This window comes from Macaca nemestrina, chromosome 14, assembly GCF_043159975.1.
Source record: "Macaca nemestrina isolate mMacNem1 chromosome 14, mMacNem.hap1, whole genome shotgun sequence".
Classification (NCBI taxonomy): Eukaryota; Metazoa; Chordata; class Mammalia; order Primates; family Cercopithecidae; genus Macaca; species Macaca nemestrina.
In genome coordinates, this window is record NC_092138.1 from 91,579,999 (window position 1) to 91,592,102 (window position 12,104).

At 42.0% G+C, this 12,104-nt stretch overlaps 1 protein-coding gene across 2 annotated transcripts in view; it reads right to left on the reverse strand.

Annotated features, from left to right (window-relative positions):
* Positions 1 to 4,578: 4,578 nt before the first annotated feature.
* LOC105487137 (F-box and WD repeat domain containing 2) overlaps positions 4,579 to 12,104 on the reverse strand; it is a 35,089-nt gene continuing 27,563 nt past the window's right edge. For both annotated transcript variants that reach the window (XM_011750446.2, XM_071078252.1), the window contains one exon: positions 4,579 to 11,636. In XM_011750446.2, coding sequence (XP_011748748.1) covers positions 11,348 to 11,636 — 289 coding nt within the window. In that variant the 3' untranslated portion in view covers positions 4,579 to 11,347. The remainder of the gene's footprint in view (positions 11,637 to 12,104) is intronic.

Below are 12,104 nucleotides of genomic sequence, written 5' to 3' on the forward strand. Positions count from 1 at the left end.
TTTTCTTGAGATGAGGTCTCACTCTGTTGTCCAGCCTGGAGTCACTGGCTCAACCATGGCTCACTGCAGCCTGGACCTCCCAGGCTCAAGTGATCTTTCCACCTCAGCTTCCTGAGTAGCTGGGGTTATAGGCACATGCCACCATCCCCAGCTAATTTTTTTTGTTTGTTTGTTTGTAGAGATGGGGTTTCACCATGTTGCTCAGGCTGGTCTTGAACTCTTGGGCTCAAGTGATCAGCCTGCCTCGGCCTCCCAAAGTGCTGGGATTACAGGTGTGAGCCACCATGCCCAGGCTGATGTATTTGTTTTTAAGTAAGTTAGTCTTGGTCTGTTTTATGGTGTGTTTTCATTGTCTGTAAGGATGTTAATCTGCTCCCTCTTTGCATTTTTTTTCTTAACAACTGTGTACAGAATTTAATCTTGATACTTTTATATTATTTTTATGTAAAATTTGTTTTCCTGACTTTTTGGAATGAGTGTTCAGGCAAGCTTTTCAATCTTCTTAGAGCAGCCCCTCTTCTCTTGTTTATGTGTGGAGTTCAAACATATTGCAACCTGCTTTCTGGATTTTCCTGCCTCTGTTTTTAATCCTTTCTTGAGTCTCGGCCATCTTCTACTTTCCTCTCTTGTCGCTGTCCTGCTCCCAGGAGTTTTAGCCCCAGTTTTCCCTGGTGTGGGGCCTTGTCTTAAAAGAGAGCCAATCAGTCTGAACTGTTTATAAGGGCTACAGTGCTCCAGCCCTTTCAGGCGTTCTTGCCTTAGGTCCTTGTTCTCATCCACTGTTGGAGAGGACAGCGCCTCTCCCAGCTTCAGCTGATGTTTTCAGATTGGCAGCCCAACTGTCCATTGATCACCTGTTACCTATTTTGGATTCTCCTGTTCTCAGGCCTCTCATATACTATCTCTTTTCCTTCTTTCATTTTCCTCTTACAAAAATGTTCTTGTGGCAATAGGCATTTTGCCTCAACCACTTGTATTCAGGGGCTCATGAGGTTACCTTGTACCTAGCTTTGTTGAAAGTACTGTTTGGGTCCTTGGTTTTGCTATTCAGTTGCTGGTTTTTTGTTTGTTTTTTGAGACGAAGTTGCCCAGGATGGAGTGCAGTGGCCTAATCTCAGCTCACTGCAACCTCCGCCTCCTGGGTTAAAGCGATTCTCCTGCCTCAGCCTCCCAAGTAGCTGGGACTACAGGTGCACACCACCACGCCCGGCTAATTTTTGTATTTTTAGTAGAGATGGGGTTTCACCATGTTGGCCAGGCTGGTCTTGAACTCCTGACCTCAGGTGATCCACCTGCCTCAGCCTCCCAAAGTGCTGGGATTACAAGCATGAGCCACTACACCCAGCAGACGTGCATGTATCTTTATGGTAGAACGATTTATATTCCTTTGGGCATATACCCAGTAGTGGGATTGCTGGGTTGAATGGCAGTTCTGGTTTTTAAGCTCTTTGAGGAATCACCACACTGCTTTCCACAATGGTTGAACTAATTTACACTCCCTTTACACTCCCACCAACAGTGTATATGTATCCCTTTTCTCCACCTCTCCAAAGTTTTTTTTTTTTTTAGACGACAAACTGTCACTGTGTTGCCCAGGCAAGAGTGCAGTGGCATGATCTCGGCTCACTGTAACCTCCGCCTCTCAGGTTCAAGCTATTCTTCTAACTCAGCCTCCTGAGTAACGAGGATTACAGGCGCCCACCACCACGTCCGGCTTTTTCGTATTTTTAATAGAGATGGGTTTTCACCATGTTGGCCAGGCTGGTGTCAAACTCCTATCCTCAGGTGATCCACCCACCTCTGCCTCTCAAAGTGTTGGGATTAAAGCATGAGCCACCTGGCCTGGCCAACTTTTTTTTTTTTTTGAAACGGAGTCCTGCTTTGTCACCCAGGCTGCAGTGCAGTAGCATAATCATGGCTCACTGCAACCTATGCCTTCCCGGCTCAAGCAATTTTCCCATCTTAGCCTCCCGAATGGCTGGGACTATGTGCGCATGTCGCCACATCCGGCTAATTTTTGTATTTTCTGTAGAGATGCAGTTTCCCCATGTTACCCAGGCTGGTCTCCAACTCCTGGGCTCAAGCAATCCACCAGCCTCAGACTCCCAAAGTTCTGAGATTACAGGTGTGAGTCACCACACCTGGCCATGTTGTTTTTTGACTTTTTAATAATAGCTATTCTGACTGGTGTGGTTTTGATTTGCATTTCTCTAATGATCAGTGATATTGAGCTTTAATATGCTTTTTTTGGACACAGGTATGTCTTCTTTTGAAAAGTGTTCATGTCCTTTGCCCACTTTTTAATGTTTTTTTTTTATTTTTTCCTGTAGATTTGCTAGGATCCTTATAGATGCTGAATATTAGACCTTTGTCAGATACATAGTATGCAAATATTTTCTCCCATTCTGTAGATTGTCTATTTACTCTGTTGACAGTTCCTTCTGCTGCCTACTGATGTCTTGACATGACATGCCCTGTGATAACTGGAAATAAAGTAGAAGGCAAGTACAGTATTAGAACACATTCAGGCCGGGTGTGGTGGCTCACTCCTGTAATGCCAACACTTTGGGAGGCCGAGGTGGGCGGATCACCTGAGGTCAGGAGTTTGAGACCACCCTGGCCAACATGGTGAAACCCCATCTCTACTAAAAATAAAAATTAGCTGGGCATGGTGGTGTGCGCCTGTAATCCCAGCTACCTGGGAGGCTGAGGCAGGAGAATTGCTTGAACCTGGGAGGCAGAGGTCATGCCACTGCACTCCAGCCTGGGAAACAAGAACAAAACTCAGTCTCAGAATGTGCAGTAACCTTAAGTGCAAGAAAGTCCTTGGTATAATTAAATGTCTTCAACAGCAACAGAATCTGGCTCTCATCACCAGATGCAACTCCCAAACTTTCCACTAGGTGGCAGAACAGGCTAGATAATAGCTGGGGTTCTCACCCTTAGGGAGCATGGCCAACAGCTGTGGGTCTCCAGCCCCAAAGTTTGATTCATTAGGTCTGGGTGCGGCCTGATAATTAGCATTCCTAACAAGCTTCCAGGTGATACTGATGTTTCCAGGTGATACTGGTGGAAAGTTTCCAGGTAATGCTGGAAGGAAAGTACATTTTGTGAACACTGGATTACAGAAATGTAGACCAACCCAAGGCCCGTTCACCCATCAAGCCATTCATCCCTTCCTCCAGTTTACTTTGTAGTTCTAGGTGATGTAAGCACAAAGGATGAGACATGGTTCTTGTTCTCAAGACATAGTCGGGTGAGGGAGAAGAGGAAAACTAAAAAAGCAACTCTTAATTACTTCCACCTCTCCATTTCTTCCAACACACAGACTTCTTAAGTGTTGTTTTGCTGTTCGTCTGTCAAATAGTTTAAGCCTTATGCCCTTAGAGTCTGCATGATGAACCAGTGCAAGAGCTGCCCTACATGGCTAGACCTGCCGAACGACAGTCTCAGGAACGTGTGCTGTCCTATGACAAGTTTCCGACGGAAAATCTCTGAACTTAGAGAGGCTGAGATATAAAAGCACACCTGACACCCCCAAGTCTGCACTGAGTAAAAATAAAACACAGGATTACTACGTTCTTCGAATCTGTGCTTGGTTGCTTTCCAAAATGAATTCATTTTAAACTTCAATATATATTATGGTTAATTTGGGGAAAAAATCTTTTGACTCATGATTGTCCATATTTTCCTTTAAATAGTATTGTTGACTAGCTCTAATCTTTGGTACTGGGTCTTACTAGATCTACTTTTTGCATAATTTGTGATGTACCATATAAACCAATAGTATGTAAACAGATTGTGTATAGGTTCACTTGACACAAATCCTTTCTATGTAATCAAAGAACACTTCAACGCATGTCTTGGGTTGAACTATTATTTCTAAATCAGTGATAACTAGATTAGTGAAATTTTATTTATAGCCATAATTCATCTCGACCAATATTTTCACAAGTATTTGAAAGTGTAATAAAATAAATGGGTAAAAGATGCAGACAGAATTCAAGAGATACAAATAAGCACACATAAAAATATGTCATTTTCTCTCTAGTCTCCCCCCACCATAAAAATATGTTGTCATGTGTTAAAGAAATGTCAGTTAAAGCAACCTTGAGATACTTCCTTTCTATCTATTAAATTGGCAAACATGTTTAGAAATGTTCTTTCTTGACTTGGGCAGTGGTTAGACAAGTGTTCACTTCATAACTATTCAACAAAACTGTGTGTTGTAAGCACTCTTCTGTACCTGTAACAGAAAATATTAAGAAAAATTTCCATTGTTTTTGCGAGTAAGTCTTCTACTGGAGCTTGTTCTAAGGAAATATGCACAAAGAAGTTCTCTGTAGTATTTTCTAAAAAGCAGAACTGGAAACTACCTAATTATCTACCAAAACATAAAAGATTTAGCAAATTACAGTAATGAAGGAAAATTACAAAATATTATGGTAGTTGTAAAAACCTAACGCGCATTTTTGAGAACATATTACAAAACAATGATTTGCAGTACATAAATCCATACACATGCACATAAGGATTAGAAGAGAGTATTAAAAATCATAATGATAAAGGAACTCTGGGTAACTTTCTCCATAAGTTTTTATTACTGTTAGATTATCTTTACCACAGAGAGCACAGAACATGTGGTTAAAATGCAAAGGACAGGCACATCCTACTGGCAAGGACTACTCATGTCTAATCACAGTGTGATCATTAAATATTCTGTCCAAATGTACTCAGAACACTTTAGATGTTTACAGGATATGGCAGAAAAGGGAAGTCTGAGAGAGGAAGAGTTGTGTGGAATTGATCTTTCATTTTGCTTCTGATCTTTTATTTTCAATTTTAGATGCTTTGGAAGTTATTTTTCTTCCAAGTTTAGATAGCTCTTAAGACAATCCATGGAATTTGTTAAGATCTCACTGAGTTCCTACTCTCAATCTTACAATGTTGCTGGGGAAACCAGGTATTCACCTGTATTTTGAAAAAAAAATTGAGAATCAAGATGAAAGTTAATAGTTGTCTACTGCAAAAGGTACAACAGTATTTATTGCTAAATGAACTGTACCACTAACCTTACACAAAAATGCTCAGTGAGGCTGGAGTAGGGTATGCTGGTCAGCAGAGGCTTTAAAGATAGCGGGAGATCAACACCCAAAGTGCAAGGGTGGGAATAAATAGAAGAACAAGAACTGTTTGCTTGAAGAAATTAGCTAGGGCTCCATTATGTTAAGGAATCCAGATGTGCCCTGTTGGTAATGGCGAGTTACCAAGGTTGAACAAGAGCCAAGTAAATGCTCAAAGATGTGGCTGGGGAGACTCCCTGGAAGCAAAGCATAAGACAGGTTGAACCGTGCACACAGGTGGTGGAGGGAGAAGGCAGCAGTTGGGGTTTGAAGAGACTTGAAATACAGAAAGAACAGACAAGGAAACATGAAAACATGGAAAAAAATCCAGGTTTGTGGGGGCTGAAAATCAGGGCTTCGGCCTCACCACCTACTACAACTCCTCTAGGCAATGAATCACTTTACCAAGCCACAGCTTTCTCATCTGTAAAACAGGAATGACAATCTGCCCTTAATGATGCTGTCAGGGGATCAAAGGTGCAGGGCCATAGTATGCAAATGACAAGAAGCCCCGTAAGTTTGAGGAGGAAAGAACTCATGCAAAGATGTGCTGGATAGACACATCCTTGGGTAAGAGAGAAGAAGAGTATTCCAAGGTCTGGAACCTACAAAATGGGACGTTTACCCACCCCACCCCTTCACTTGCAACTATTCATGAAATTCACCAAAATTATTTCCTAGAGTTTTACTTCTATTTTTTTGCTTTTTGGATCACCTTCAGAAATGGTTATATTGTTGAGTTTACCTTCTAGAAGATGTAGAAACAGTAAAAGAACAGAGCCACCTCAGATCACTCAAGGGGTTGTTCCGTTTTCAAAAATACACTGACTTTTGAAAAGTCCCTCAATTGGCTGGATAAAATGTCTGAAGCCATTGTGGGGAAAAGCAAGACAAGTCTTAACTACAGAATATATTTTTAAGGAGATGCAGCTTTATTACTTTCAAGTACAAACAATAATTTGGACTTGGCTAACCAAATTTGCCTAATTGAGAGAATCTGCTTTAATGTACAGATATAAATGATTTATAGTTAGCACAATCACTTATGGGTAAAAAGAGTGCTTCTATGATGCAAGAAAATAGCTTCTCATCTTAGAGACATCTTGTTCCACAATCACTCCACCATTTGCTTAAGCAATCCCTTCTTCCGCCTACCCCACACAGTTCAAATATAAACCTTATTTCACGCCCTCTAAATCACAACATACATCAAATTAGTGAAATACGAGTTGATGACTTTTTCCGCATTGCTATAGATGTTGGATTGGTGACAGAACTCTCTCTTCAACCTGAGCATTCTCATCAAGTACACTAAGTCCAAATCAGTGAAATATGCCTGTTCACCATCTGAGTACAAAGACGCCAAAACATGATGAGCTTTTATCATCTGAATTAGTAATTTTCCAGGGTTGAATATTAAAAACACATCTTTACTTGGTTGGGCACATTTATGAAGAGTAGAAGTAGCTGAATTCTTTAGGCTGCAGTAATTAAGTGGGTTTACACTGGTCAGGATTGAATTACTAAATTTAAACAACTGAACTGTTCCAGGGAAGACCAGAAACACTGAAACATCTTGACAGCAAAACAGCTTTTTGCACTGAGCGTGACCGTTCAGTTGGATGAGGCTGATGGGAATGGTGCAAAGACTACTCAGTAATCCATCTGAGGATTTATTCCGAAAAAAGTTTACTTTCCTAGAGCAGGCATGGGGAACCTTCGATTAGAGACACTGCCAAAGATGGCTAATGCACATTTTGTCAAAAAAGTGAATCTGTTCTTTTCATCAGACACTCCATCTGAGGACAGGGTAATTCTCAAGGGTCTTGGTTGTCTTAAACCAAGCGAAAGCACCAGCATAACCTGGTAGGAGAGCTGTGTCAAGAAGACAGACCTAAAGGGCTTCTCCCCTATCCTGACAACTGTGTCCATGGGCAAAGGTGACAGTATGCCCTGCCCAGACTGCATCATGAGTAGTAATCTGATTCTGCTCACTTCCCTACAGAGAAAGGCAAGTGGCTTCATACACCAAGGCCCACAGAAGGAGGCACAGAAAGCTATAAAAGTGATGTTGGGGCTGGGCGCAGTGGCTCATGCCTGTAATCCCAGCACTTTGGGAGGCCGAGGCGGGCGGATCACGAGGTCAAGAGATTGAGACCATCCTGGCCAATGCAGTGAAACCTCGTCTCTACTAAAAATACAAAAATTAGCTGGGTGTGGTGGCACGCGCTTGTAGTCTCAGCTACTCGGGAGGCTGAGGCAGGAGAATCACTTGAACCCAGGAGGTGAAGGTTGCAGCGAGCTGAGATCGCGCCACTGAACTCCAGCCTGTGGACAGAGCAAGACTCTGTCTCAAAAAACAAACAAACAAAAAAAGTGATGTCGGTAGGATTCACCTCTAGGCAACCTGGAAGCCACACCATAACAACTTCAAGTTGCCAGCTGGGTTTGGTCAAAGAAATGTGTAAAGCCAGGATCCACTATCCTTAGCTGATTCTGTTAGATCAAAATGCCTAACCTAATACAAACAATTTCTTCAGGTCTAAAATACTGTTTCCGAAAGTATTTCTTTTGTTTTACAAATGGAGAGCCATAATCATTTTCCTATGAATACTAGAATGATTATATAATCCTCATTCAAACCTCACCAAGTGTTTTCAACAGCCAGAACACAGCAATTAAACTATGAAAAATGAAGTGCAAACCTTACAATTCAATAGCAATGTTGCCCACGTTTCACTATCCAATTGCATGCACCTTCCTGCAGAACTTCTTTCAAGTCCAGTCCTTCCACTGGAGGGGCTTTCTTCCTATTTCTCTAATAGGTCTAAAATGTCAGGTTAGAGTCAGATTTGGCAATGTGTTTTACTTCAAATAATGGAGCTGGAATGATGACAGAATCATCATTCCTTTGGAATGATGACAGAATCTACTAGAAATGTCACACATCCACTCAGCTCTCCTGGATCCCTGTCCCCACCATGAAGCCCGAAGTTGTTATGATGGCCTTTATGAATCTGAGAGAAGCCCCTTGCTTCCACCACACCACAGTGCCACCCAAGAAATCCAATCCTTGTAAGAAAGGATGGGGCTTATCTTCTCATGACTTAGAATTTTTCAAAAATGAGAATATTCACAAAAGAGGGAAAGGCAATTCCCTTCCCTATGCGCTAAGGAAGCCAAAGTCAGTGTGTGCATGAGCTAGTTCTCAAAGGCAATAAAAGGAGAGTAAATAATAGTTTTAGTTATCCCCTACCCACTTCTCACTCTGATTCCCCACTTTGCTTTCTTTTGCAAAAAGGATGAGCTAGTTTTCCATTTTTATAACTGGCGACAGTACGAATATATCCAGCATCTACAAAGCAGTTAAATAAAATCTCAGGCCAAATAAAGGCCTCCATAAGGAAGAACAGACATTAGGACTCCAATTACTGCCCAAAGTTCTGCTGTCAAAATCCAGCTGCATGATGATGCCACTGCACTCCACCCTACTGTATAACAGAGCAACACTGCCTAGGAAAAAAAAAAATTCCAGCGGCACCAAGTACCACCTTGATGACTTCTATATTCACCACTAAAAACTGAAATAGAACACACTATATACAGCTTCAAGTTTGTCACTTTAATAAAACTTTTCCCACAAATAATTATAATTACTTGCTCTTTGAAGCTATTGGATAGATCTGAAAGTGAGGTGGGGTGGGGATGGGCATTAGATCAGTAATAGTTACCTGTTCAGGCTCGATAAAAAGTAAAAACTCAGCCAGGCGCGGTGGCTCACGCCTGTAATCGCAGCACTTTGGGAGGCCAAGGCGGGTGGATGACCTGTCAGGAGTTCGAGACCAGTCTGGCCAACATGGTAAAACCTTGTCTCTAATAAAAATATAAAAATTAGCTGGGTATGGTGGTGGATGCTTGTAATCCCAGCTACTTGGAAGGCTGAGGCAAGAGAATCACTTGAACCCGGGAGGCGGAGGTTGCCGTGAGCTAAGACCGTGCCATTGCACTCCAGCCTGGGCAATAAGAGCGAAACTCCATTTCAAAAAAAGTAGTAATAAAGTAAAAAGTAATTTACCCTCATCATTGCCCAAAGTCTCCTGGGGCTTCTGCAAAACAGATTCAGTTGCAATTCTGGTTCTATTTCTAGGAGTACTAAGCAGAGCTCATGCACAGAACTCAATGTGAGATGGATTAAACCCAGATTATGTGGGATGGGGGGAAGATATTGTCCCTTTGCTTAAACCCCACAGAGTTTCAACATGGATATTAATGATACCTGTCCTTGAAATCCACCATTAATTTCTATCAACTTCACAGCACTCAGAGGTCCACAGTCTGGCTCTATGCTAATGCAGATTCTGGAAGAGACAGGTCCCCACCCTAGAGTTTACATCATTCTCAGCTCTGCTAGCAACACTTTTTCTCACCTGTCAGATGGATATGCTTTATACTGGAGTCAGCAAGAAGCTCATGTTCCCAGACATAAGCTGTCACTGAGGTTCCAATTCTTATGTTCATCTTCAAACTACCTTCCTGTTGGTCTGTGAATGAAATACGTCCCTCCCCACCACCCTTGTAATACAAGGGAAGACAGGTGAAGAGTGGCTGAGATTTTTCTACTGCTTGCTCCCTCTACTCTCTCCCTGATTGTGGCCACTAACAAACATTACTACTGCTGAACCACAAAATTACCTACCTTTAGAGAGGGAGGACAACACAAACTGGCAGCCCAGGGACATGTTTTGTTTGGCTCACCTTATATTAAATTTTATCAGTTGTAACGTTTTAAAAATCCAGGATTTCAAATAAAAATCTGGATTTCTAGCTCCTCCTGAAACAATCTAAAGACCTGCCAACACTGGGCTTCTTTCTCCTAATGATAAAACAGAGCTGAATAACTGCCCTGTTATATCAACTTTCCAGGGGACGGCACAATCTTCCCCAGAACGTTTTACTCATTTATATTACCGGCATGGCTCCCTTAGGCATTTGGGTGTATGAGCCCTAATCTAGGACAATTCCCTCATTTAAAAAATGAAGAAAATGATGGTATTAGAAGAGAAAGTTAATCTGCCTGAAGATGCAGATTAAGTTAGAGACAAAGAAGGAAGTTAAATTGGGTTCAGGTATCCCTTCTAATATAGCATACTGTGTCCCTATTTAAACCATGGCTTCTATCAGCATTTCTTCAACCAATTACTTAAACTGTCTAAGTGAAATCAGTTATATTTTCTACATTTTCCTTTTATTCATCCTTTTCATATAATTGATGTTCTTATAGAAAACTTTTTATCAGTCATTTCATTTAAATATTATCCTGCCAGAAAGAAACCATGAATCAGGGATCAGACAAAAATGCATTACCAACTTTTACACATTTCAGTAGGTAAAGGACCAGAAAGAATCTTAGAAATCACTGAGCTTAATACTTGGCTGTGCAGACAAGGAAGCTGGGACCCAGAGAGGCTGCAGAGTTCCTGGGTAACAGGCCCGGTCTCTAACCTTCCAGCTCACTGCTCTTTTCTGCTATACCAGGGCACGGCTGTGCAGTCATCCAGGCTGTCGGGGACTAGCTTCCCCAACATGGAAACAAAAACTACAGAACTTGCTCACATCTTAAACATGGCCAACCTTGACTCTGCCAAGACATAAGGTTTAGAATGAGTTGCTAACAATCAATTTACAGAATCAGATTTGCACTGGAAGACAGACTTTCTTTAGAACTGGTATTTGGTGGAAGTTTTAACAGTGGCTCTTATAAAAGCTAAACCCTGTGTAAGAAAAGTTGCTGTAACAACATCATAGCACCTTTGCTTCAACTTCAAAAGAAAAAAAGGCTATGGTAAAAAGCTTTAATAACACACAATGTGATTTCATAGGCAACCAATTAGCAGATTAATGGATCATTTAACTTTCTTTACTTAAAACCAATACTCCACTCAAGAAAGATGAACCCAAAATGCATCCTCTTACACTGACCAACTTAACTAAGTACAAATGAAGTCAATGGTGTACCCCATTAGCATGCTGCGTTGTATGTCAATAAAACAAGCCCTCCCCCACCCCGAGCCCTGGCCCCTGGCAAACATAGATAAATGATTGTGCACTGCGTGATGATACCATTAGGTGAGAACTTTGGTTCATGCAGTCGGCTGCCACAGAGGTTGCACCCAAAACCCGCAGCCCCGGCACCCAAAGTCAGTCAGCGGTGGTGGCTCATGGTGTCAGCCGTGCTCCTTCCACAACACCAGGTGAATACTGTGGTCAGGCATGCTGGTGGCAAAGACCAAGCCCGTGTCATTGTGCCCATCCAATCCATTCAGCCAGGATGCTTCGCCTGCCAGGAAGCTTGAGCCTCTCTTTGACTTCCTGTACTCTGGCAGAGGCCAGCGACTAATCAGGCTCTCTGTCCGCAAGTCCATGATGTACAGGTAGCGGTTGTCAAACAGCAGGGCAAAGATATCTCCAAAGCCAAGCAAGGCCAAGTTTGCTATCTCAGGTGTCTTGATGACCCTACAAGGATGAGAGTTAGGTACTGTGAAAGAAGGCAACTTTACTTCTGTTTATGCTACTATAATCTTTTCTGGAGATATTTAAAACCAGTATTAAATTCAAGCAAATTTAGAGTTAAATGTTTTTGATAAAAAGTAAAATATAAGGAGAAAAAGCTCAGCCCACTTATAAAAAAGCTGGGGGCGGGGGGGGGGTTCAGTCATTATATAATATTGGCATAAAAGGGAAAGGTGGTGTCTGATGAAAGTTTTTTTTTTTTTGAGATAGGGTCTCACTCTGTTGCCCACACTGGAGTATAGTGGCGTGATCTTGGCTCACTGCACTTCCCAGGTTCAAGCGAATCTCCTGCCTCAGCCTCCCGAGTAGCTGGGATTACAGGTGCCCGCCACCACACCCAGCTAATTTTTGTTTTTTTTTTTTTTTTTTTTTTTTGAGACGGAGTCTTGCTCTGTTGCCCAAGCTGGAGTG